At 39.2% G+C, this 27,674-nt stretch overlaps 1 protein-coding gene across 4 annotated transcripts; it reads left to right on the top strand.

Annotated features, from left to right (window-relative positions):
• Positions 1–783: 783 nt before the first annotated feature.
• Nudt12 (nudix hydrolase 12) lies at positions 784–12,894 on the top strand. 4 transcript variants are annotated; one of them, XM_037210162.1, is made up of 8 exons: positions 784–888; positions 3,160–3,367; positions 4,732–5,324; positions 6,232–6,399; positions 7,622–7,735; positions 10,860–11,059; positions 12,020–12,106; positions 12,405–12,894. In XM_037210162.1, the coding sequence occupies exons 2-8, from the start codon at positions 3,162–3,164 to the stop codon at positions 12,444–12,446; spliced, it is 1,410 nt and encodes a 469-aa protein (XP_037066057.1). In that variant the 5' UTR covers positions 784–888; positions 3,160–3,161; the 3' UTR covers positions 12,447–12,894. The 4 variants fall into 4 exon arrangements, with proteins under 4 accessions (XP_037066057.1, XP_028734953.1, XP_037066056.1 ...); XM_028879120.2 differs by having other exon boundaries at positions 3,156–3,367; positions 12,409–12,894; XM_037210161.1 differs by having other exon boundaries at positions 3,156–3,367.
• The last annotated feature ends 14,780 nt before the right edge of the window (positions 12,895–27,674 follow it).

The following is a 27,674-nucleotide window of genomic DNA, read 5'->3' as shown; positions in this document are numbered from 1 at the left end:
TTGCAGATCACTCACTACACAGCAAGCTATTCAAAGAGTCACACAACTTTTGTAGGTTTTGGAAGATGAAATCATAGGAAATTAAATTAAGAAAGGCAACAATATTGTGTTGTGAATGTCAACTCTGGTCGCACAAGTTTTTCATGCATTATTTTATGTAAACCTACAATCCAGGAGGTATGGTAGAAGCTCCACACACAACTTTGTAAGGACTACACAGTAAGTAGGCAGACTCTGGTGGCATCTTCCGTATAATGTGTGCCGAGGCTTTTACAGAGTCCAGTTTGTGGAAAGTGACTTAAGAGAAAGGCAGGTTAGAAGACATTCAGCACTGCTTCAGAATAAAGTCCTGAAAGATTACAGTTTTGTTATGCTAATTGAAAGTATTTGAAAATTTCAACATGAAAAAAGGTGGGAAAACAAGATAGATCGGATGAAAATAAATCGACAGATGTAGAGGTTGCTTCTAATCTAATGTGTGAACAGATTGTACCACATTTTATACAACACTATAGAAAACTCAATGGCAGTGAAATGTATCATAGGAAGCAAAGTTCAGGAGCTGGATGAGAACTACTGGAAAACAAGATCATTTCCACAGACCTAGTTATCACATCGTCAGCACTTTGCTCTGCACACCTCCATCTGGAGGGAAGGATTAGCCCATCTTCAGTTACAAGTCCTGGTCCCCACCCGGACCCCGACCCGACTCCAATCTCCATCCAGGCACAGTGGATGGTCTTTAAACTACATCTCCCATAAAGCTGTGCGAGGACGGTGGCCCTCCGCCGGAAGTCCCGAAGGTTACCTCCAGCCCTGGGAGCTGGGAGTGCTGACTTTGCCAGTGGAGTCTTGCATCGCGGTTGCGGTTTTTCTGGTCACTCTTGGGTTAGTAGCCTCAGCAGCGTCAGTCGGCCCCGAGACCTTCCAGGGCGGGCTGTCCCTGGGCGTCCCTCGCGGGCTGGTGGCGCAGCCTGGCGCGGGCTTAGAGGGCGCAGGCGCGGGACGCCAACCTGTCGCTGCCTGCGGGCCATAGCTGCTAAAAATCTCCAGCCAAGTTTTCTAAGGGGTAAAGCAGACGACATCGGATGTGTCACTCCTTGAAAGAAGGAATCGTACAATAGAAGAAGAAAAAATAATAACTGTTCAAGGCATTTGGCAGTATGCAAAGACCGTGCTTGAGGGGTTTGCTCTTAATGGGTTAAATTGGTCTTGACAGCCCAGCGAGTGGGTTTTATTAAAGGATGGTTGGTGGCTTAATTGACAGGTCCACTCTGAGGCTTTATTATAGCCTGCTAGAGCCATGCTGGGCAGGTCTAGGGCCCCGGGTTACTTATGAGTAAAAATGGATGTTGGTTTGGTTAAGATCTGGTTCCTTTAAAACTCGTCTCTTCAGATGGTCCTCTCCGAAAAGTCTTGGAAAGCAGGAGCAAGGCTTTATCCCTCCACAGGACCTGTCAATAAGAAATAATTTACAGGTAGTGCATCTGCCTTCCCTGGAAGGAATCCTGGCAGTTTTTCTAAATGACTTTGGTGTTGAGAACGCTAAAGGACAGGGGGCTTATTTTTTTCACGTCTTAGTCCAGAGAATGTTTTGTGCCTACATATTGCATTGATGGTAGTGTTTGACCCATGCTTGGATGACCAATGTTGCAGTCACCCCGGGTGATCTATGAGGACAGTGAGGGAGTGACCGTGAACTCTGAAATCACGACCTCTGAACAGAGAACAGTGAAGCAGTCAACGTGAACTTCCTTTGAAGTTCTCAAAGCTGTGTAACAGGAGTTTGTGGATCTGATTTAAGAGGAAAGGGAGTTTGGAAGACACATAGCAGCGCTTCAAAATAAAGTCCTGGGTTATTACTGCCGTGGCTACAATGTTTTAAAGTATTTTAAAACTTCAATATGAAAAAAATGGGAAAATAAGTAAAATAAATCAGCTAAGTTACACCTGATTTCATTTGCAAACAGATTTTAAGCAAGTGTTTTGGGTTCCCTTGAACAGTTTCAAACTATTTATAAATAATGGAAGACACAATCAGGAAAGCAGATGCCAGATCAAAAAGTTAATCTTTGACCTATCATTTTCCTCAACTCTGTGCAGACTACACTGCAGATTTAACTATTGCTAAACAGATTGCTGTTTTGAAATCCAAGAGACAAGACTCTGGGTTGAACTTGCAGTAGTACTAAGAAAAAGGAAAGAATATTTTGTAGTTAACAGATAGTTGAAACATGAACGATTTTCAAGCTAATTTTTTTTAACATCACTCAGGACTACAAATTAAGAACTACAAGTTAAGAACAATGGCTTTGCTTTGTTTACAACAAAACAGAAGACCAAGGCAGACAAGGTTAATCATTTAAAAAAACTGCTTCAAGGACTATAGAGTGGCCAACAAAACGTGTATCCAACCACAGATACAAAAATGTGTTGTCATCTCATTTGTGACAAGGATAACCATGCAGTGCAATGAGACAAAGATAATTTCAAGAACGGTGCTGAGTCATGAATTATCCAGGGATGAAAATCAGTCCTGATCTAGTCTACCTCACATCATGAACAAAACTCAGTACCATATGGATTGCAAAATTAATTATGTAAGGTTAACCAGTAAATTGTTTTCATGTGAAGTTTTAAAAGCTCTTGAATAACTGCAGAGCCATAATTTCCTTGCGAGATGACATCTATGACATAGGATAGGATGTACTTATCATCTGCTGAAACATCTGCCTCTAACGTCTGTTTTAACCCTCTTTCCTCCGGGCTCCTGCCCTGTTCTTCTGTATCTCATACAGAAAGATATCCACAGCAGATATCTTTTTGTGTTCTTACTGCGCTCCTACCATCCTAAGCTCCTCACCTCTATTACCAGAGCTCTTTTGTTATTCTGTGAACCTGCTCTTGGGCACATATTGAATTATAATTCTCAACTGATAACAACTTCTAAATCTGTATGGCAATAACAGTCGACTATGAATTATCTTTTGACAGGTGTATTGGTTTGGAAACGTACTGTTTTTCCAAGATTAGCACTTAAATAATGTTCATCCACTCATGCAAAAAGCAACTGCAAATAAGGTTTTTCTTTTTCTTTTTCTTTTTCTTTTTCTTTTTCTTTTCTTTTTTTTTTTTTTTTTTTTTTTTGGTTTAAGGAAGAAATGTCGTCCATAACAAGAAATCCAAAACAGGAAATAATTTCTGAACTCCACTGTTCGGCTGCAGAAGGGGATGTTGCCAGGTTGGCAGGGATACTCAGTCATTCTCCATCTCTTCTCAACTCAGCCTCCGAAAATGGCTGGACTGCCTTAATGTATGCTGCAAGGAACGGGCACCCTGATATTGTCCAGCTTCTGCTTGAGAAAGGGTAAACGTCTTAGGGCTGTACCACCTAAAAGGGTTTGTGCTTTAGTTTCTGCTATTGTGTCCTTTCAATTTGTTGGGGAATATTATTTTAAGCTGTGTTACTTTTGTTTATGTTGCATTTGTTTAACTCTGTGAAGCCATGTTACACCTGATGGTCTAATAAGAGCTGAATGGCCAATAGAGGCAGGAGAAAGGATAGGCAGGGCTGACAGGCAGAGAGAATATAAAGAAGGAGAAATCTGGGAGAGGAGAGATCTAGGAGCTAGAGAAAGAGGAGGACATCAGGGGCCAGTCACCCAGCTACACAACCAGCAATGGAGTAAAAAAAAAGGTCTACAAAAATAGAGAAAGGCAAAAGGCAGGCGGGCTAATTTAAGTTAGGAAAAGCTGACAAGAAACAAGCCAAGCTAAGGCCAGGCATTCATAATTAAGAATAAGCCTCCGTGGGATAGTGGGCCCCCCAAAGAGCCAAAAGACAACCAACAACACACATTTTTCTGTAGATTTTTTATTTTTATTTATTTATTTATTTTTTATTTTTTATTTTTTTTTATTTTTTTTTTTTTGGTTTTTCGAGACACGGTTTCTCTGTGTAGCTTTGCGACTTTCCTGGACTCACTTGGTAGCCCAGGCTGGCCTCAAACTCACAGAGATCCGCCTGGCTCTGCCTCCCGAGTGCTGGGATTAAAGGCGTGTGCCACCACCGCCTGGCTGATAGGTTTATATTGATTTGCTAGTAAATAGCTCTTTGCTCAGTTTATCATATGAAAGATAGCCTAATTTCTCACTAAAGCAACTTTTTTTTTTTTTTTGGTCAGTGTTAGGAATTGAACACAGGTCTTCATATATATCAGGCAAGCTCTCTAGCTCTGAGCTACATTTGAGAAATAACTTCCTTAGTTGATAAGTTAACCCTTCATACTTTGTCAAAAAGAATGTCCATGGGGAGTTTAATGCCTTTCTTCTAAATAAAAAGTGTGAGTCTTGAGGCCAGAGTGAGTTCCAGGAAAGGTGCAAAGCTACACAGAGAAACCCTGTCTCGAAAAACAAAGCAAAGTGTGAGTCTCATTATGGCTATCATGGACTATGTAGAACGTTTGCATTTCTTTATGGCATATAGAGACACGTTTTCATTTTATTTAGATGTCTACTATCATTAACCATTAACCTTTCATTTCTTACAATTGTTACATGATTCTTTTAAGCTTCAGTAGTGAGCTATGAACCAAATGATGGAGAAAAAAAAAAAAGCACATACACACATTCAATAGTGGGGCTATGTATATGTATTTTAGTAAAATACAAGAGAAAAGCTTTACTTCTCATTTGATTTTCCTTTCCATTTTTTTTCTTTCTTCTGTCTAGATGTGACAGATCCCTTGTCAATAAATCAAGGCAAACTGCGCTGGATATCGCTGTATTTTGGGGTTATAAGCATATAGCTAACATGTTAGCTAATGCAAAAGGTGGGAAGAAGCCTTGGTTCCTAACCAATGAAGTAGACGAATGTGAAAATTATTTTAGCAGAACACTACTGGACCGGAAAAGTGACAAAAGAAACAATTCTGACTGGCTGCAGGCTAAGGAGAGCCACCCGGCCACAGTCTATGTCCTTTTCTCAGACTTAAACCCCCTGGTCACTCTGGGTGGCAATAAAGAGAGCTCAGAGCAGCCGGAAGTCAAGCTCTGCCAGCTGAACTACACGGATGTGAAGGATTACTTGGCTCAGCCTGAGACGGTCACCTTGGTGTTCCTTGGAGTAGAACTTGAGATGCGGGGGAAGGGATCGCACAATTATGCTGGAGGAGTCCCGGTGGAGGACGAGGATGGTTTGGTGGCTTGGTTTGCTCTCGGTATAGAACCTGTTGCCGCCGAAGAGTTTAAGCAAAGGCATGAAAATTGTTATTTTCTTCACCCTCCGATGCCAGCTCTTTTGCAGTTGAAAGAAAAAGAAGCTGGTGAGGAAAGGAAATGTTTCTCTGTTGGTATCGGTCTGGTTTTTAAAGCGAGTAGGGAGGGGAGGTGTGTGTGTGTGTGTGTGTGTGTGTGTGTGTGGTCTGGGTGGCACATGCCTGTGAGCAGTAAACATGAGAACTCCCTCAAGCTGGCACTCCAAGACACTTGGCATTAGTCAGCCAAGATAGTTTCCTCCATGTGTGATGGTTTCGTTTAATTAATCCGGTGTAACCTCTTAGCCCCTGTAATACTTTGAACATGATGCCAAAGACCTCAGCTGTTTTGTTTTCTGTTGGTGGGCTTTTTAATATCATATAAAAAAAGGAAAAAGGAAAAAGAAAAACAACTAGAGTTTTATTCTAAATGCCCATTTATTGCTGCTACAGGAATAGTGCCTCCCTTTGCCCACCCACATATTGTGTGTGTATGTATGTATTTTTATGTGTGTATTTGTGTGTGTGTTATAAAAAAACAAGGTTAATGCTAGCTACTTCTTCAAGCATGAATTTTAGATAAATAGGTAGAGTGGAGACGAGGTGCCTTATTAAGAGTGGATTAGTTCCTGCAGTGGCCTAGGAAAGAGAAAGCAGATTAGAATAGTGGTAATGAACATAGATTTTTCACTTGTTATATTGAAAATTAAGTTGAAAGCAAAAGTAGCTTTTTTTGAATGGATACCATAACCTAGCTATGTGATCATTTTATATGTGAGATTATTACAATAAAGTGTTTAAAAACAAAATATAAAAATTAATAATAATGATACACCATGAAAATAAATACAAAAGCCATTGGTCAAGCAGCTATTCAGAAAACAATGTATGTGCCTACTGTAGCTTTCAAAGCATTGTACCTACATATTACTCCAGTTTGCATGGAAATAAAACTTCCCATACTTCTTTTCAAAAGGGGTCGTAGCTCAAGCGAGATCTGTTCTTGCCTGGCATAGTCGATACAAGTTCTGCCCAACCTGTGGCAGCGCAACCAAAATCGAAGAAGGTGGCTATAAAAGAGTGTGTTTAAGAGAAAACTGCCCTAGTCTCCATGGCGTCCACAATACATCTTATCCAAGAGTTGGTAAGGCTTTTCTTTTTTTTTTTAAAGTGTGTGTGTGTGTGTACATGCATATAGGTATGAACATGTGTGTGCAGGTGCCCTATAGACCAGAAGAGAGTGTCATCCTATTGAGCTGAAGTCTTAATTCATTGAGAATTGCCCAGTGTGGGTGGCAGGCTATGAACTCTGGTTCTAAGAGCAGCAAGCACTCTTCACTGTTGAGTTGCCTCTACAACCCCAAGCCTTTTTATGTTTTGTTTTGGGTTTTTTTTGGGGGGGTGGGTGGTTAGGGTTGTTTGGTTTTTGATAATGAAATCTCAGCTACCTGGAATCTTGGGTCAGAAGATAGTCTGGAAAGAAAGTTTTCAAGGAACTGAAATGTTTACATTTTTATTGAATGTATGTCGTGGTTATTCAGTAAAAGACTGCATTGTTCTCAATGAGTCATGTCTTACCTTTACTTTAATCAGTTCGTGAATTTGCTGTGTTGGGATGCTTCATTTCAAAGCTAGTCAGCGCGACTCCTCTTGACGCAGGGATAATCAAGTCTCCAGTGCTCTGTTCCTGTTGGAGCCATTACCCAGTCTTGTGGTTATAACACTCCTCCTAATTGCTGCTGTGTTTCTGCTCTAGCTCGAGAAATTCCATAATCTAGCCCTTAAAATTACAAGGGAAGTAGACTGACTTGGCAGTCCCTGATGGAGTCTCAGGGCGGAAGTGGCGACTTCATGGCTGTCTGTTTCCTTGCTAAGGAACTTAGTTCCTGGCTCTCCTCAGGATCTAGTGAGGAGGGTGTTTTAAGTTAGTGACTGCTAGAAAGATTAACTGTTACCTAAGTGTTGTTATTTTAGTGAGTCAAAGCTAACTAAGGAGCCATGCTCACTTTTAAAAGCATTTTATTGAGGATTGGTATGAAAGGGCAAAAGCAATTTACTGTAATTTTTTTTAGTAAAATTTGAATTTTTCAATGTGCCTAGTGTACCCTAAGTACAGAGTAAATATTGCTCAGATTGGAAGTAAGGATGGCAAAAACCCATCTTCCTTCCACTTACTAAAGGTATTCTATGCAGTTTCTCAGATATTTGTCAAACATAGAGCAGAAAGGAGGTATCATATGTAAACAAGAATTGTCTTCTTGTGAGATATACCTGAATATTATTATTGCATAATGAGTCTAATTATATTTCCTGTTACTTGTGTGTCTGGTTTTTTGTTTTTGTTTTTGTTTTTATTTTTTCAACAGATCCAGTAGTAATCATGCAGGTTATCCATCCAGATGGAACCAAATGTCTTTTAGGCAGGCAAAAGCGATTTCCCCCAGGCATGTTTACTTGTCTCGCTGGATTTATTGAACCTGGTAAGCCTTTTCTGAATAATTTTTAGAATTTTGAATCAGACCACATATGAGATAAAGTCTCCAATAAATACGATGCTATAAAATGGAGACATTTAAATGTTTTACTATGTTGTCTTTAGTGTATGCACGTATGTATGCATATATGAGGGAGTGCACTGTTGAAGACAAACAGCAACTCTGTCAGTTTTCTCTTTCTTAACCATGTGTGGCCCATGTGTGTTTAAGTCATCCAGCTTGGTGGCAAATGTCTTTGCCTGCTGAACCATCTGGCCAACCCCAAAATGTTTTAAATAATATTTTAATCACAAAATTTAAGCACTGTATCTTTTCAAATTTTTACAAGTAAGGTATTTTTTTAATTTAGTATATGCTTTGTCACATATTACTTTTTGACCAGCAATCCAGGTGGCTTACACCGCTCTTCAGCACTACATGTAAGTGCCACCCTTTCTAAGGGTTGTGTCATTGTCCTTAGCCCCCATACCTGCATTAACAATCCTAGGCATCCGGCCTGACTTTTCCCTACAATGATCAACACCACCTTATAATACATATATACTGTATAATACATATATACAATGATCAACACCACCTTATAATACATATATACTGTAAAGTAGATTATCGACTTTAGTAGCACATCAGTTCTGTGAGATAAAGTGTTCTCTTTCATCCGTTTTTACACATCAAACAGTCAGAGCCAATGCCTCACATGTAATAGGATTTTATTAGGTATCCCAGAGTAAGTGAATGGATATCTGGATTAGCAAAGTTTAATCTCAACATACAGTGTTAGTTTGCACTGTTGGGTAATTATAATAGTAAGCATGTATTACCTGGCACTCAGCTGGAAGCTTGCCCACATGTAATCTTGTGATCCTTTTACAAGGCTTTCTCAGGTGAGGGCACTATGACACAAGGACTGCATAACTTGTCCCAAATCACAGTGCTAGAGAAGGGATTCAGACCCAGGCAATTCCACTTCCGAGTCCTTGCTCCTAATCACCATGTTGCACCGAGAAGTGGGGTATGGACATAAAGTACATTATTTGCAATAGATACCTTCTGTGAAAGGGAAAATCAGTTTTCTCCAATGGAGTGTCACTGAGACTATCAACCACAATCTAGGACGAGTCCCATTCCCAGGGGTAATTGGCCAACACAAAATTGACTCCATGTGTTTTTGTTTTGTTTTGGTATTTCTTTTCTCCTCCTCTTCCTCCTGCTCCTCCTTCTTCTCCTGCTCCTCCTCCTGCTCCTCTTTCTCCTGCTCCTCCTGCTTTTTTTCTTCTTCCCCCTCCTTAGTTCGCCTGTTTTTATTTTTTGTTGTTGTTTTGATTTTGTTTTTTCAAGAGAGGGAGGATGTGAAATTAGGTAGGTAAATAGATGATAAGGATCTGGTAAGAATGGGGGAGAAGAAAGAATATAACCAAAACATAATAATGAAAAAATGAATATTTTTTTAAAGTGTGAGTCATTTTAAACTACTAAGTAGTATTTCACACATTAACTTTCTGGTGTATATTCATCTGTTCTGTGGGCATTTAATTTATTTCAGGATTTTGACTATTGAAAACATTACTGTATGTAGTATTTTTGTTCCTCTCTTTATGTACATTTGCAAGAGCTATTTCAGGTGTATATAGAGAGTAGAATTGTCACTTCATATATCAGCATATTAAACTTTACGAAATGTTGCCAAGCGCCTCTAAGTTTTCCCCAATAACTCACACCCCCAACCAACAATACGTGAATGTTACATTAGTCCACATCTTTACCACCAAATTGTGGACTTTTCACAATTTGGAATTTTCACACTTTGAAATAGAGTGTTTGCTCTATAGCTCAGCTAAGCTTCCAATTTATCCCCTTGCCTTGGCTTACCACATCCTGGGATTATAGGCAAGTGCCACCAGGCCCAGCCTGGGGTTTCAAATTATAGATTGTCCTTCAGAGAGGTAAGAAGTGGTGTGTAATTCCTCGTGGGTGGCCATTGCTCTGCTGATGGAACATCATTGTCAAATGTGTATTACATACCCAGTATTCCTTTTCTTTTCTGTGTAGATAGTTGTGTTCTTTGTCAATTTTGTTTCCATTTTTTAGCCTTAGTTAAAATGGATTTTAGGCATTTAAGGTCTGGCAAATCTTTTCAACTAGTCTATGGCTTATTTTAACTGTGTATTTTGTGTAATAAATACAAGAACTTACGTATAGAGAATGCATCAACTTATTTGAAATAAAAGCTGTATTTAAGCCAGGTGGCGGTGGCGCATGCCTTTAATCCCAGCTCTCAGGAGGCAGAGGCAGGCGGATCTCTGTGAGCTCGAGGCCAGCCTGATCTACAGAGAAAGATCCAGGATAGACAACAAAACTACACAGAGAAACCCTACGGGGGGGGGGGGGGGAGGGGGGGAGCTGTATTTAAAAATATGTTTCATTAAATACTTCTAAATTTTAAAACTTCTAAACATCCAAATTAATTCTACTTAATATCTTTTTATTATTTGAAGCTCCAACAAACCCAGAACATTTATTCACAAGTAAAACAATATTTAGAAAGAATCCATTGTGATTTGAATGTCAAGGTTTTGATAGAAGCTGGGTGTCATAGTACATGCTTGTCTGCAACCCCAACTCTTGTGAAGTGGAGGCACTAGAATCTATGGATGAAGGAGAACCTCAGCTACATAGCAAGTTCAAAGCCAACATGAGCTTCATAAGACCCCCATCTCAGAATAAAATAAAAGATGATTTTTATTGGAGGGCAAAACTAACCATTTATCAAACTCACGGAAAAAATGGCTTATGAATAGTGATGCATGAGGTAATAACATCTTTAATAATGTTTAGTCAGGAGTATGTGATAGATAGTTGCAGATTTTGTAATTATTTTTTTTACAGAACTGCCAAATTGGGGCTTTTAAGAAATGGAAGTTGATTGTTGGCATTTTGATTTGTGGCCACAGACTTCCAAATGTAAGGCTTTTTTTCACTTCCAGTCTAGAATTAGCATTCACTGAATGGGGGCTCTCTCCAGAGTGGTTTCCAAATGTCTGCCCTGTTTGGAGCTCCCAGTGTCCAAGTCATGTTGAGCCGCTGCTGTTCTTTTGCCTCTTCTGATTAGGGGAGACAATAGAAGATGCCGTGCGGAGAGAAGTGGAGGAGGAAAGTGGAGTCAAAGTTGGCCATGTTCAGTATGTCTCTTGTCAGCCATGGCCAATGCCCTCCTCCTTAATGATTGGTTGTTTAGCTGTGGCAGTGTCTACAGAAATTAAAGTTGACAAGAATGAAATAGAAGATGCCCGATGGTTCACCAGAGAACAGGTAAAGTTCAATCTCATTTCCTTATTATATTGATTGTTCCCTGATAGTATTGGTTTGGGCATGCAGCAAGGAAGCATATTCCAGCAAGTTGAATGAGTGGCTGCAGCCCTCTCGTTATGAATGGATTATAATGTAATTGATGATTTCATATAAAAAAATGTGTGTTGCTGATGTGTCCTGTTTGACTCATTCTGAGAGATTCTCCTAGAATGACGAATCTGTGCCATTCCAATTTTCACATTTTATACTGGCTGGTGAATGAAGGATAATTTCTGTTAGTATTTATATTAGTTCAGACATAACAAATATTAATCTCAGATATTTACATTAAAGCAAATAGCTCTCAAAAATCAGTAAAAATGCTTGAAGTTTTTGAAGTTCTTATGTATGTACAAAGATGATGCCAAAGCGTATGGATAGCCAAGAGTCTGAGTACAAAATATAATGAGTCCCAGGCCAGCCTGGACTCTATAGTGAGACTCCATCTTTAAATATATATATAAAAGAAAATAAGTAGAAAGTGAAGGAAGAAAGAAATATACTGAAGGGCAAGAAAGACATAGATGTTATTAAATGCATAAATATGTTATACTATATATTCATGAGAACTTTTTAAAATTACATCCCTAAGTAAAAGAGATAAATTAATGGACTGGTTTGGGACTCCTTTTTGTTTTTGTTGTTGTTTTGTTTTGTTTTGTTTTACAAAGCCCAAATTTTGTATAGAAAAAAAAAAGGACACAATGTAGTATTTTATAGGAATTGTGGAAAAGGAATCTATACCAAAAAGTTAACTTCACCTTGAAGTTAAATACAGAAGATATATTTTGCTTTTATTCATGGCCTTGTTTTGACATGCCTTCCTGGAACGTTTGACACCTGAAACACTGATTCACCAAAGCAATTGGAGATGCAGCATTAGCTGCTCTACTAATGTGTTGTCTTCTGATTGTGTTTTAGGTTATGGATGTTCTTACCAAAGGGAAGCAGCAAGCATTCTTTGTACCACCAAGCCGAGCTATTGCACATCAGTTAATCAAACACTGGGTTAGAATGAATCCCAATCTCTAATGAAAAATACTAGCATCTGTTGGAGTATTATTTAATTGTAATGCTACCTATTTCTCAAGTAAGATTAGATATATTTATTGATCTTTAAATCTTATAACATAAAATTTGGGGACCTCAAAAATATTTTAAGTGTTCTTTCCATTATTAACTACAAAATTCATATTTTATAAATTAGAATTGTGGCTTAGATTTTCTTAAATTTAGAGTCAGCCTGTGAACATTTTTGTTGTGCTTCACAATTTTATCTCATGAGACTAACTATATTTCTACCAAGACAGATCATGTTGGAATGAAGTGTGCTCCAGAAATGGGATGAACATGAATCCATCTCTTGTGAAGACTAGATTCAGTATTGGAGAAATGCATCAAAATAATGTTAATGAATGTTGGGCTTCAGCCTATATTTGGCCATCTCACTACTGTTCTCCTGGCCTCTTGTGCTAGTGGTGGTACTGTAGAGTGTCACTTTGAGTTTAATCTGACTAGTGTTAAGAATGATTTTCTTTTACCAACTTACCCATCACTGATCTCAGACTACAACAGTCAGGGGTAGAGAACTAAAGAATACATGCACACCATTGTCTCTGGGACCTCACTGTTAAATCTAAAGCTAACTGCTACATCTGTCTGTTTTACTTATACTTACAGCTGTTATTAAGTCAAGTGAAGTTTCTCCAATATTGTAACGTGAATCTTAAAAGGTCTTATTAAATAAAAACCCCAAAGCCAGATATTGGGGTGAAAAGCTGAAAGATCAGAAAAACAGAAAGAAGCCAGCCATGTTCTTACCCGCTTGGAGATCCTCTGCCAAAGAGACCTACTTCCTGTACACCCATGCCTATGTGCCTTTCTGTTCTGACATCTCATTTCCTCTTTACCTAGCTATATCACTTCCTCTTCCTGCCCAGCTCTGTCACTTCCTGCCTGTCTGTACAGACCTCCAGACCTATATGGTTAACTAGTGTTGGAATTAAGGTGTGTGCCACTATGCCTGCCTCTGTTCCCAGTGTGGCCTTGAACTCACAGAGATCCTGAGGGAATCTGTGCCTCCTGAGTGATAGGATTAAAGGGGTATGCTACCCACTGCCTGACTTCTATGTTTACTATAGTGGCTGGCTTTTTCCTCTGATCCTCAGATAAACTTTATTGGGGGACACAGATAAAATATCACCACACAATTTTCCACTGGACATTAACATTTTATGAAGGTCAGAAACTAAATCTCAAGTATATTTGCATATTAAATAAAGCATTGGCTTTATTTAATTTTGTGATGAGGGATGTATTATGTATTTCTTTTGGCAAAGAATATATAATAATTACCATCAGTATTCATTACACTGAAATATGATATCTTGGCTTTGACCTAATTTCATCACATCCTAAGCACCCTTAATTAGTATTCTTTAGAATTGAATTGCTTAGACCCTAGAGAAAGTAATTGCAGTATTTCCCAGTTTTACCATATAGACACATATATTTTACTTGGCTGTTCTGCAGTTGTTTTAACTATATAAATGTATGTTCTGCAGTTGCTTGAACTATATAGATGTATGTATTTTGCCTCTTTGCTGGTTTATTCAAACTTGAAGAGACTTTAGGCACAATAAATGTTGAACATGATAATCGTAGCAGTTTGTAGTATGCAACTAAGAACTAGATTTTCCCTGGAATAGGAAACAGAAGCGATTACCCAAAGCATCTGTGAAATGGGGGGCTAGAAAAATGGCTCAGGCATTAAGGTGTTTGCTATGCAAGCATGCAGACTTCCGTTCAGGTCCTCTGCACCCATTTAAGAAACTGCCTTCAGAGACATAAATATCGAGTCCCTGGTTTAAAGAGGCAGAGGCATGAGTGTCCTGGGGATTTGTCCAGTCAGTCTAACGAATCAGTAAACTCACTGAGAGACCTTGTCTCAAAGCACAAGGTGGAAGGCTGGAGATGGTTCAGTGATGAAGAGCACTTTCCACTCTTAGAAAGGACCAGAGTTTGGTTCCATGATCCTCCTCAGGCAGGTCACAACCACTTCCAACTCCACAGCATCCAGCACCATCTTCTGGATCCTCAGGCACCTGTATGCATGTTTCCATAAGACTGAGACGCATAAATAGAGTGAATGAAGAAGACACCTTACTTCCACCTCTGGCCTACACACACACACAGTGAATAGGTTAAAAGGAGGGAAAATAGGAAGAATTAGCTATCAAATGCTGTAAATTCAAATTTTAGGTATAGTACTTAAAAATTTTTTAACCTAAAAATATAACTTTCTCAGAGAATTGATTTCACTAATGAGTACTATTGCCGAGTTAATGAAAGCTTCTTAGAATCAGAACCTTAGATCAAACCAAAGCCTATACAGGACATTGACATACATGGTACGTCGGAGCTATATAGCTATATTAAAATAATATACTTTGATTATTATGAAATATGATCAACTGACGCTCATTTTTTGTTCCAAATGTGCTTTTTAATACCTGTGGGCTCCAATACCCTTAATGTTAAAAAGCAAAGTAAAATACAAACATCAAAATGTATAGATTTTAGTTTCAGTTTCTTTCTGTACTTGTGGAAAATCAGTGAATAAATGATTGTTTTTAATAGTCATTCCTAAGTTGTGACCTTGGGGAGATGAGGCTAGATGTAAATAGTAGTGATTGCTATCTTAACCAGTTCTAGAGGAGCGAATGTCACATGGGTATTCAAATGGAAATCAGTGTAATAATAAATTAAAATATATTCTCTTTGTGTATTATGTGTTTTTAATGTTTTGATGAATTTCTTTGACACAAATAGAAATTTTAGCCTGTATCATGTATGTGGAAGATTGTTTTTTCCTTTTCTTTTTCCTTCTTTCTTTCTTTCTTTCTTTCTTTCTTTTTTTTTTTTTTTTTTTTTTTTTGAGCTGCAGTTTCACTATATCTCAAGAAAAACTCAAAATTATAGTCTTGAGTTCTTCAACTATAGAGTTCTTGGATTACAGGTGTTTCTAATTTTACCTAATGAAAGAATTAAAATTTTGATTTGGTGCAGGGTTGTTGCCCAGTGGTAATACATTTGTGTAATGCCTCCAAAGCACTGAGTTTGAACAGAAGCATTTAAAAAACAAAAAAGTCTCTTTGAATCTTAAGTTTTGTAGTTTGTGGTATAATGTACCAACACGTGGGCTTGCATGTACTTAAGTCATTGGTTACTAAAATCTTCAGATTTGAAGCTGTTTTTGTAGCACAGTCAATCTTAATTACTTGTCTACTATGGTCAATATTTCCATTTTTTAAGTTTTTGCTTATTTGTAGTTTGTGATGAATCAAAGCTCAGAGCCTGACCCAGCAAAGCAAGCCTATAATTCCTGACAATCAGGCCTGAGACTGGAAGATTGCAAATTCAAGACCTGCCTGCACCGCAGAGTGAATTTGAAAGCATGCTGGACACCTTAGTGAAACCCTGTCTCAAAATGAGAAATAAGGAAAGTGGTGAGGCTATCACTCAATGGTAGGACGCCCTCTGAGCCTGTGCCTCAATTCACAGTAACAGGACACACAGAGAGCAGTAACCGCTTGCATTGCTGTGAAAATCAGCCAGCCTGCTAAAGATACAGCTAGAGCTGGCAGTGAAGAGAAGACAGAATGGGAAGGGGAGCCCAGGAGATGGAAAAGTATAAGCTGTGATGCTACAAGGACATATGAGAGCCGGGCTGCTGTGAGGAGGCAGAGGTTTTTTGCAATGCCAGTAAATGCCTGTATTTTCCAGAAGTTGTTGAGTAGGCAAGAACTGCAGGAAGTAATTGTGAAAACAAATACCAAAAGCAACCTTTCCTCTCCTATACCATTCTTAGTATTCTTCTCCAAATACTAAGGTAGAAATCACAACAGCTTCTAAAGTGAACATGGATTTGTTTGGTTTTGTTTTAAAATCTTTTGATGGTTTCATACATGTGTGTATCTACTGAATTTTGGCTGTTTTCTATTCCCGTTCCTCTCCTTCAACATCCCCATCTTTGCAACAAATCCTTCTCCTCTTTTCATTTTCTGTTTATGTGTGACTGTGGGAGTCCATTTTCAGGTTTCCCAGTGGCTTTACCCAGTGGGTCCAGATAGAGAGGATGACTGGACCACAGGCCTGAGTGCAGGTGTCTGAGACGGTCTGCACTTGGCTGTGCTGGGGGGTAGGTCTTTTGCTCCACCCCTTGGCGTTTCTATAAATACCCTGGGGCAGGGACAGTCAGGGCCCCTTGGAACAAGTTGATATCCTGTATTTTCTATCTGTTTATCTCCACAATCTAAATCCTTCTGTCTAATATTTCCTGCTGCTTGCACTCAAGAAAACTCTGGGGAACTGTGGGGTTGGTGGGTAGCTGCCCTGCATGTGACCCATGAGGTAATTAGAGTTGCTCATATGATCTTGAGTAGGGGGTTAAAGAGCAAATGGGCACCATATCCGTGAGGACACCACAGAAGAAAATGACACTCCCTTCCCCCTACCCACCAACCCCCGCCCCCAGCTGACAGTAACTGCCAGTAGCCCCTCCAGGAGAGGTGAGGCCTCCTGGCCCATCCCCATCTCTGCTGGAGTGTTGACTAAATTTTGTACAGACTTTTGTCACACATAAGAGATTTTCAGGTCATTCTTTGCTGTTATTTAAATACAAATGGTCAAAGACGACATAGGAAAATGTGCGATCAGCAGCCTGAATGTGTGTTTGGAAAGCATTTACTTTCATCTGCTGAGTACACATCTAGACACGTTAACTGGACCGGTATGGAGGTTGCTTGTTCTAGTCATACATACAACTGAAGGAATATACAGCTTTTCATTGGTAGGAGGAGCCGTGTGAACTTTTTTCTCTTCCTTCCAGACCATGTTTCCCATTTTACTGCTCAGCAAACCCAAAGCAACCATCAATGGACATTTCTCCTTTTCACAAGTCCCAAGCCAGTAATGCTCTCCAGAATATTGGGGGTGGCTATGAAATTTTATCATAAAATTTAAGTTAAAAAAAATAAACCTATCTGCTAATGATTTTTTTTTCTTCTAACTAGAAGTCTGATAGAAAAACTGCAGCTGAAGGAATAAAAAACTGCCCTGGCTTCCCCTGGTGGCTCAAGGGAACTATACTTGTCCAACTTACTGTCTCAGTCCTGACGGATTAACTTTCTTCCCACCACTTAGCCTGGGAAGTGGCTTCAATTTCAGGATGACTTTCCACCCAGCAGTAGAAATTGAAAATGGTACTCTTCCCTGTATTAGAGAAGAGAATGAACAACTGATGGAAGGCAGTAGGTTTTTTTGTTGTTTTGGTTTTTTCTTTTTTTTAAACCGGCCTATTTCACTCTAGCCTGAAATTGTCGTCTATGGGAGCAGTGTGGTGTCCTGCAGACTTAGTAGAGAGCCTTATAAATATTTATTTACTCAGGTGGCAGAGGGCAGGAGTCGTCTCTGTCAGTGGAGACAACAGTGATTTAAATGCCATTTACCCAGCAGCTTACTGCAGTTTCTTAGTTAGATTTCCTTGTGTCTGTAGAACAGGATTGAAAATTCTAGTCGGTGCTAATTCATTTCTTTGTTGTTTCATTTGGAGTATTTTTTGGTTTTTGGTTTTTGTTTTTTTGAAAAATTGTGAGCATCATTTTTAAAAAGATGCCCCAAAGTCATGTGCAAATTGAAACCCCAGGGGCTTGGTTGGTCCTGACCACTGCCATCCCCTCTGCATCCTGGGTAAGGGCTCCGCTGGAAGTATAACGGTAATTGTGAAGCCAGTGGGAACTCTGTGTGCTGTGCAGTGTTGAGAAAATACATGTCTGAAAGCCTCAACGTTACTGTGGCTCTAGTGGTATCTAATAACCACTTCCAGGGAAACCTTTAATTTGTTTTGTACCTATTGCTAGGCTTGCCATACTTTTAAGGTCCCAGTCACTTTGGCTATCACTAACGTTTTGATATTAATAGATAGAGTGTGCATTTTCTTCACACTCTTCTGGGCTCTATAGGTGATTTTCACCTTTCTTTCCATGCTGCTTCTGTGTGTTACGTTATGGCTCTTCTGTCAGTTGCTTTCTTATTGCTTTGATGAAATTCCTGATTAGAAGCAAGGTAAGGGAGGAAAGGTGTGCTCTGTCTTCTAACTCAAGAGGCTACCATCCATCATAGCACAGGAGACATGGAGGCCCAAATCGGGGGATGGTAGTCTCATTTGATCCACAGTCAGGAAGCAGGAAGAGAGGCACAGCCAGAAAACTTCATGATCTCTCCCTAGCAACACACTTCCCCTAGCAAGGCTCTCCTTCCTAATGGTCCATGCACTTCCCAAATAACACCGTCATGTAGAGACCAAGTGCTTAGACACGTGAACCTGTAGGTAACTTCTCACCTCAGACAACAGCAGGTCCCTATTTATTGCCAGCTACTAAGGACCAAGCTCTCTAGTTACCTTATTCTCATAGCAAGACTTACACAGGATATTATGTTACCAGTGTTCTAGTAGTTTTATTCTTTAAATAACCTGCTGTGGTTATCACTGTCAGCTTGGCAGGATCTAGAATCCCCTACAAGACAGGCCTCTGGACGAGTCCTCATTGGAAGTGCAAAGACCCATCCTACACAAGGGCGACCCCATTCTATGGGCTGAAATTCCAGACCAGGAGGAGGAGCAAGTGGCGTGCCACCGTGGGTGGCTCTGCCTCCTGATTGTGAAGGCAAAGGGACAAGAAGTCTCCCCTCCTACTGCCATGCCTTCCCTACAGTGATGCACTGAGATAAAATAAATATACCCTTCCTAATGTGGACTTTGTCAGGTCCTGTGTTACAGTAATGTGAAAAATAGCAAGGGCATAACTGTAGAGAACAGAAGGCCACAAGGGTCTGTTGAAGCTGAGACTATGACATTGTTATGGATACCCAGTACGAATCAGTAAAAACATGGCTGACACTGGACACCCAGGGAACCTGAAGCAAATTGTCGATTCCTGCATCTTCTTTCTTGGCTTTGGAGCTTGGACTTCACAACTACCTTATGAAATACTTGTTGATATTATCCCAAATTTAACAATGGTCTAAACAGAGGATTCCATTCCTGAAGGCACATTCCTTATAATAGGTAAAGCAGAGCTTGAGGCCAAGTATTCTACTCCAACTTTAGTTAGCTAGTTGGTTGGCTAGTGTTGTGAAATTAGTTTAAGATGTGTTACATTCGTTTATGCTGTGGAACATTTGTTTTAATGATGCAAAGATGCCTTGCATTCTTTTATGTTGCATTTGTTTAACTCTGTAAAACTGTGTTACTTTGCCTGCCTAAAAAACCTGATTGGTCTAATAATGAGCTCAGTGGCCAATAGCTAGGCAGGAGAGGGATAGGCAGGGCTGCCAGGCAGAGAGAATAAATAGAAGGAGAAATCTAGGCTTAAGGGAGGAGCAAGAAAAGGAGAAGAAGAGGACATCAGCAGCCAGCCACGAAGTAAGAAGGAAATAAAGATATATAAAATAATTAAAGGTAAAAAACCCAGAGGCAAAATGTAATTAAAGAGAAACAGGATAATTTAAGTTAGAAAAGCTGGCTAGAAAAAAGCCAAGTTAAGACGAGGCATTCATAAGTAAAAATAAGTCTCTGTGTATTTATTTGGTAGCTGGATGGTGGGTCCCCAAAGAGTTAAAGCTAAAACAAAACTATAGGTTAGTTAGTTAGTTAGTTAGTTAGTTAGTTAGTTAGTTAATAAGTTAGTGCTTTGCAGAGGTATCTCAAAATTTCTTATATTAGTGCAGAGAACAAGGTATTTTCAGTTTCACTTCCTCTTTACGTCTCTAAAGTTTGGGTCCTTTGGGGTTTGGGTCATCTACCTCTGTTATTCTATGTGTTTCTCCTGGTTCCTTACTATTTATTTGTTTTCCAAGCCTGTCTTCCACGTCCAACACACCAACTCAGGTGTCACTGAGCCAGCCTCCCCATGCTGTGCCTCTGTGTTCCTTTCTCTCCCCAGCAGGCTCCTGTTTCTGTAGTCCTTTGTCAGCAGTCTTTTCCAGCACGGGAGTTTAGACGTCATGGTCTTCAACTTCCTCGCTTAAATCCCTCACAACACTGCACTGTTTCACCCTTAATGCTTGAATCTCCATATCTACCTCTCCTGCTCGGCCATACTTTCTTCTTCCTCCTCCTCCCCCTCCTCTCTTTCCTTCCTTCCTCCTCCTTCTCCACTCTTCCTTTCCCTCCTCCCTTTCCTCTATCCTCTACCTCTCCCCCTTCCCTCATTCCTCTCTTTTGCTCTCCCTTCACGGCTACCGTCCTTTTCCCACCACTGATCTGCTTTCTACATCTGCTTCCAAAGTTTGTCTCACAGCATACAGTTTTATTCCAAATCCATTCTTTATCATACACACAAAGATGTCCGCTAGGGAATTCATCTCATTCTTCAGGCTTACTGAAAACTTCAAGGGACTGGGAGAGGCTCAGTGGTTAAGAGTGTATCTTTTAGAGGACCCAAACTCATTTCCCAGCACCCAGGTCAAGGACCATACCTGTCTGTAACTCCAGCTCAGGGGATTCAGTGTCCTCCTCTGGCCTCTTGCAGGCACCTGTATCCACATACTCATCCCACACCCACATGAACATGCTCAAAATAAAAATAAAATAAATGCCAAAACAACAACAACACTTCTAAAGGAAGCCTCTTTGGGGAAAAGGAAAAGCCCTATTCATTAGCATAACTTAGCTCCCCAATTTCAACTCAGCACTTCTTTTTGAAACTTATATATTGAAAATCTTGAAAAATATCTTGAAAAGAATCATAGATATTGCTAATTTTTATACATTAATAACATTTATAAAGATAATCTTAGGGACCAAGTATGGTGTTGCATGCTCTAATCCTAGCCTTTGAGTGGCTGAAACTGCTTCATGTGCCTTGAGTTTAAGACAAGCCTGGGCTACACAGTGAGACTTTCTCTCCTTGTCTCAATTTTTTTTCCAGAAAGATAAAAATAACCTTAATAATTATGTCCAACATCATATGCTACTATTCCTGGAGAACTGGAGCATAGCCTTGGTGCTTGGGTGAGACATCTAAGGTTAAGAACATCTGCCCTCAATGACGTCTTACTAAAGAATGAACACAAGTACAGAGGACAGGCCAAGGTAGCTTTTAAAGGTCTAAGTGGGGTCATTCTGCATGGAAGGTCAGATGAGCACAAGAGAGAGAACACAGAGTCATGAGCCCCAGAGCTTTGCACAGGCTATTACAGGAATGGGAATGAACTCTGTGCTTGCCCAGAACAACAAGAACCTGAGACACAAAAACTACATTCCACTCCCAGTTAACAGAGAAATAACTAACCACATTCCATTTCTATTAGTTTTAACATTGCCTTCAATTAAAGACTGTGGCATGCAGCCCCAAACTCAGGATGGGTGTTTGACAGGATTGGTTAACCACAGTTATTACCTGAGTTCACCATTTAGCTTTCCTTAGCTTTGGAACACAAAGGAACAGCTCATGTGTCTGTTGTCACCAATTTCGCCTTCAGTTTTGTGGCCAGTCTAGGACACCAGGTTTTACTTTGAGGGTTGCTGAAGTGTTGGTGCTTGGAAGTTTTAAGATGCCTCTGGGAAATGAGTCTCCTCTTCCAATTCCATTCCTTCTTCCCTTCCGTAACAGTACAAATAGCAATCATTCTTCTTGTTCGTTCGAATATCCTAAACTACACCACACCTTTCATGGAATTTCAGAAATTCTGAATCATGGGATGTGGAAATGGGACTGCAGTTCTAGCCTTCCAGATAAAATTCTCTATCAGCTATTACCATTATGCCATATGCAGCTTCCATCCCTGACAACAATACAAAGACATGACAACTTCTTACCAATTAACCCAACTCATATAAACAATGAACTAGACTGTTGTAGAATATTATTTTAAGATGTGTTTATTTGTTTATGGTATGAAACATTGGTTTAATAATGCAAAGATGTGTTGCATTCTTTTACGTTGCATTTGTTTAACTCTGTGAAGCTGTGTTACTGGGCCTGTCTAAACATCTGATTGGTCTAATAAAGAGTTGAACAGCTAATAGCAAGGCAGAAGGAAGGATAGGAAGGGCTGGCAAGCAGAAAGAATAAGTAGAAAAAGAAAAGGAGAGGACAACACCCGGGGCCAGCCACTAGCCACACATCTAGACACAGAATAGGAAGGAAAAAAAAAAATGTAGAGAATGGTAAAAGCCCAGAGGCCAAAGGTAGATGGGATAATTTAAGAAAAGCTGGCAAAAATCAAGCCAAGCTAAGACTGGGCATTCATAAGAAAGAATTAAGTTTCCACGTGTGATTATTTGGGAGCTGGGTGGCAGGCCCCCCAAAAGAGCAAAGAGTAAAACAACCAACTATATTAGATCATTTAAATTTTCATGTTGGTTTAGGTTTCTTTGTATGTACCACGTGCATACCATTCCAATGTTTCTCATACACCCCTACCAAAATTCTAAACCACAAAACCCCTCAGTGCATTATGTATACTAAAGGTGTGTTTAAAAATAAGCTATTAGGAACAATTAAGACAGCTAATAATAGACTGATTAAGGGATAGTAAACCATTCCTGACACTGCATAAGATTAAATATGCTAATCAGATTTGGGACCTAGAAAACCCAGATAAAACCAAAATAGAATAAGACTCGCCACTCAAATCCTACTTCATCGTCTTGCCTTTCAAACTACATACTTGAATTTTATCAATGTGTAGGTCTTGCCCAGGTAAGCATATTATGATATGTATGTATGATTATATGTATGTGTATATTTCAGAATTGAAATAGTGTCTATTTTAATATTTGCTGGTCTGAAATGTTGGTTTGACAAAGGATAATAGCCAAGGAAAATGACTTGAATGCTTTATATGAAGACAAATTTAACAATGTTTCCTTCCAATGGCACACTATCCAACAGTGTTTGTTATCTACTCCCTGGACAAAGAAGATGGAGTCTTCCAGTAAATTAGCCTAAACAATGTATGTAAGCCGCCTTTATTTATGCTAAGAAAGACATTACATGTTCATTTGAAGAGGTATTATCCATATCCTAATTTGGTTATTCCAAATAAATTGTGTGTTTGAAAAGCAAGGAAAATGCACATGACAGGCAAAGCGTCTAAGCATAATTGAAATTCACTCTAAATGCAGAAAAGGTCAGTGCCATTTCGAAGCTGTAGACCTTGTTTGGAATTCCTATGCTCTGCCTTGTTTCTACTGCAAAATTAAACTTACTAAGGAGAATCAAAATGATTTCCTGTGTCTATAGAATGTGTCTTCATTGTATTGTTAATACTCCTTGAATGTTCATTTGTGCCTTGTATTAATTATCTAAAATATTAACCTGAGCTCAAGAAAGAAAAAGTTAAGGACATAACATTTTTAATACTAATCTCAAGTGCTATATGATTCATGTCATTTTATAGCAGAATATTCTGGCCATTATATGTGGAGTAAATAATCTCTAATCAGAAATTATAAAAATAAACTAATGTTGCTGCCAGATGATCTGATGTGCCCCAAGAGTTTTATGACAATATGCATTTTCTCTGCAAGGTTTCTTTCATCACTTAGGATTCAGAGAGATCCTCATTTTCTCATTAAGAATTTAACTATTAATCCAGGCAATGGTGATACATATCTTTAGTCTGAGAACAAGGTAAGGGCAGATGGATCTCTGTGAGTTCGAGGCCAGCCTGGTCTACAGAGTGAGTTCCAGGATAGCCAGAGCTACACAGAGAAGCCTTGTCTCAAAAAACAAAAACAAAACAAAAAAGAATTTAACTATCAGATAATTTTTAATCTCCATTTCCTCTCGAGAATTTTAACCTCATTTCTGCCAGTATAAGTTTATAATACCAAATAAGTAGGCTAGATCCTTTTATTTGGAAATCAAGCTAAAAAATAAATCTCTACCATCTGCCCTTTTTTGTCCTTCTTTCTAGCAGTTGACCTTTATATTAATTTTAATAGAAAGCCTTTTAACTATTCAGTAAGTTTTTAGTAACCTAGGAATGAACTTACAATTAGGATGCTCATAAAATAGTCTTGGCTTCTTTCTCTTTTGGGGAAGAGTTGGTCAATTACTAAGTGTGCAGATTTGATACAATAGGCATGTAACTTTGGTGGATGGCTTCTAAGCTCTTTCATAAAATAGACTTCTTTCGAAGTCTGGTTTTTGATTATTTTTGCAAAGTGCAGAATAAAAGTTCTGAATGTGATTTGATTTGTGAAATGCATATGTGTTGTCAAATGTGCACTGATATTCGTATGAGAATGGCCAGACTTCAGTGAATCTGGGGTGGAATGTTAGCACTGATTATTTGTCTAACAAAAATGGTCCTAAATTAATCAAGTAATCAAGTAACCCAGCAAATTAATCAATCCTAAGCAACTTTTTATTTCCCTTCACCATTGGCCAAATTGCAATTTTCAAACTCTATTAATTTAGTGTTCATGTGTGTGTGTATGTGTGCACTTACACACACCCCATAGCAGTATATGGAGGTCAGAAAATGTATAGAAGTCTGTTCTCTTATTCCACCACGTGGGTTCAGGGCTCAAACTCAGGTCATCAGGCTCTGCAGAAGCCCTTTACACACTGAGCCCTCCTGCCGGTCAATTTGCAAACAAAAAGACAAAAAAGGTATGCAGAAAGTACCAAGCATATGACTTTTTAAAAACACCTTCTTCTTGCTTATAAACAAATATATTAGTTTGGATTATACTGCACAACATTATTAATGGACAAATAAACATAGAAAACATTTTAAGTGGTATTTCTAAATTTACCAGAAATTTCTCTATTAGGACTTTTAGTTCAAGCCTCTTTGGGGTACTTTTATATTTCTTACATTAATACTCTTACCAAAATATTTATTTTGGTGTGAGAAATAATTTCAAAGTACCTAACGTTAAAATTATGAACAAGCAATGAGGTATGATATTGCTCACAGTTATTTAAATATTGTTTACAATATTGGGCTCAATAAGTACCAGGCAATATTATTGCCATTAAGGCATTTTAAATAATAATTCATCGTGTTCATCAAAAAGACTTGAATATGTAATATTAAGTCACAGACACTTCTTAGCTTCCAATAAGCAAGCAGGGCTTTGTGAAGATAGCTTGGTACTTAATAATAGTCTGTGAGATTTTTATTACTGTTTAGAATTGATCAGTGTGGTTATAAATCAGCATTCCTTGAGTCTCAGGCAGGAATAAAAGAAGATGCTGCAGGGTTTTGCACTGAGCAATCCAAACACTTCTACTGTGTTGTAATCTCCCATGTACTCACCAACAATTTCAGCTCCTGCAGGCAGTTAGGTTTAAAGCACAGGAACCCTTGACTCTGTGAAGCTGAATGTCAACACAATGTCACAGGAAATGCAAGCAATCAAAAAGTCAACATGATTTGTCTTCTTAACTCCAGCAGCCCTGGCCTGCTAATTTGACTTGCTAGATTTTTGTCACAAGTCATGGTTAGCAGGAGGTGAAAGGATATTGGGGAGGTAACACCTGAGATTAGAACAGGGCTTGGGTACAGCCTGTGAACATCCACGGGACTACTGTGGGGGGAATTTAATTATCTGTCACTGAGTCTTCTTCCTAGAAACTTGTTGATACAGGAAGAAATAGAGGCTGCTGTTAAACCAAAACAACATTGAAAAATATATAAGCTTTAGTGTGCAAGGATAGGCAGAAGGAACAAAGGGTGGAACACATCAAAGCTGAATCCACAGCTGGTATCCTCAGGACTTCCAGACGCCGCCGACATCTGAACGCTGCCAAGATTCTCTGGATTGAGTTCCCCTCACCCGGTCCAATGATATCTTTTATTTTTTAATCTCACAATATTTTATTGATTCTTCGGGAATTTCACATCATGTACCCCAATCCCACTCATTCCCCAGTCCTTCCATGTCTGCTCTCCACTCTTGTAGCAGCCTCCCTGACAAAAGAAACAGAAACAAACAAAAGTTCTGCTCCTCCACCTTACCCACCTCTCCACCACATACTCATTTGTCATAGAGGCATTGGAAGCTGCAGTGTGTCACTCAGGACACCCTTTTGCCCAAGCAGTTGCACTTACAAATGTCCATTGGAATGAATTGTTGGTCTGGTTCAAAGCCTCTGGCTTCTGCTTCATGATCAATACTGGACCCTCACCAAATCTCCTCTCAGATAGCCTGAGTCATGGAGATCCTGTGGCTATGGTCTGGTCCCTTCACATACTGCAGCAGGTCATAGATGGGGTAGATGTTGGGGTGGGCCAACTCAAAACCCTGGAATCAAAAGCACTTGGTACATGTGGAGCAGAAGAATGGGTGTTTATTAAAAATGCATATGCTTGGATCCTAAATCTTGAAGATAAGGCTGCAAATCTACATATTTATTATGTTGCTCAGCTCAAATACATTCAAATTGGATTTTCAGAATTTGTTTTACATGTATGAGTTTTAAAAAAAAAATAGTACAGTTTCCTGGAAAAATAGCTCAGTCAGTAAAGTGCTTTTCACAAAATCATGAGAACCTTAGCTTGAGTTCCCCAAATCCCAGGAGTGACAGACAGCATGTGTCTTTTATTCCAGTACTGGGAAAATGGAGTCAGGGATTCTTGGAGCCCTTTGGCTTTCTAGCCTAGGCAGATCAAGGAGTTCCAGGTTCTTCATGATACTTCCAGCCTACTCAGATCAATGAGCTCTAGGTTTTTCAAGACATTAAGATGGAGCATGACTTAGGGTTTCTATTGCTGTGATCAAACACTGTGGTCATAAGCAATTTGGGAAGAAAAGGGTTAATTTGCTCTTACAGATTGTAGTTCATCATCTAAGCCTCGTAGTGAGCAGGAACCTGGATTCAGGAACTGAAGCAGAAGCCACAGAGAAGGGCTGCTTACTGTCTCCATGGCTTGCTCAGTCTGCTTTGTTAAAGCACCCAGGACCACCAGCACAGAAATGACACCACCCATAGAGAACTGGACCCTCCCACATCAATCATCAATCATCAATCATCAATCAAGAAAATGGACCACAGGCTTACCCATGGTCCTCTGGTGGAAATATTTTTCAACTGAGATTCCCTCTTCCAAAATGACTCAAGCTTGTGTCAAGTCGATATAAAATTGGACAGCATAGACAGAAATTGAGGAAGACACATAACATCTACCATCGGCCTCTACGTGTGTGTGTATGCATGTGCACACAGAAACACAAGCACTTATAGTCTGTGTGCTAAGATCTAGAAATTATTATTTAAAAAAAATTGATTCCTTACTGATTTTGTAGAAAACTATAGCTAGTGTGCTTCACAAAGGGGACTGGACGATATCCTGCCTTAGAATTTGAGCTTTTAACGTATGAATTTATTCCATAATTAGCCTCCGAGAATTTTAATAATGGTAATTATCTACCCTTTGTGAATATTTCTTCTTTTATTGGTAATATAATATTATATTTCAATGTTTCAAGAAAAAGATTCACCTTAGCAATAAAATAGAAGAATTCTTAAGAAATTTGTCAGAACTGTTATAC

This window comes from Peromyscus leucopus, chromosome 13 (genome assembly GCF_004664715.2).
Source record: "Peromyscus leucopus breed LL Stock chromosome 13, UCI_PerLeu_2.1, whole genome shotgun sequence".
Classification (NCBI taxonomy): domain Eukaryota; kingdom Metazoa; phylum Chordata; class Mammalia; order Rodentia; family Cricetidae; genus Peromyscus; species Peromyscus leucopus.
This window is presented reverse-complemented; position numbering and strand designations above follow the sequence as displayed.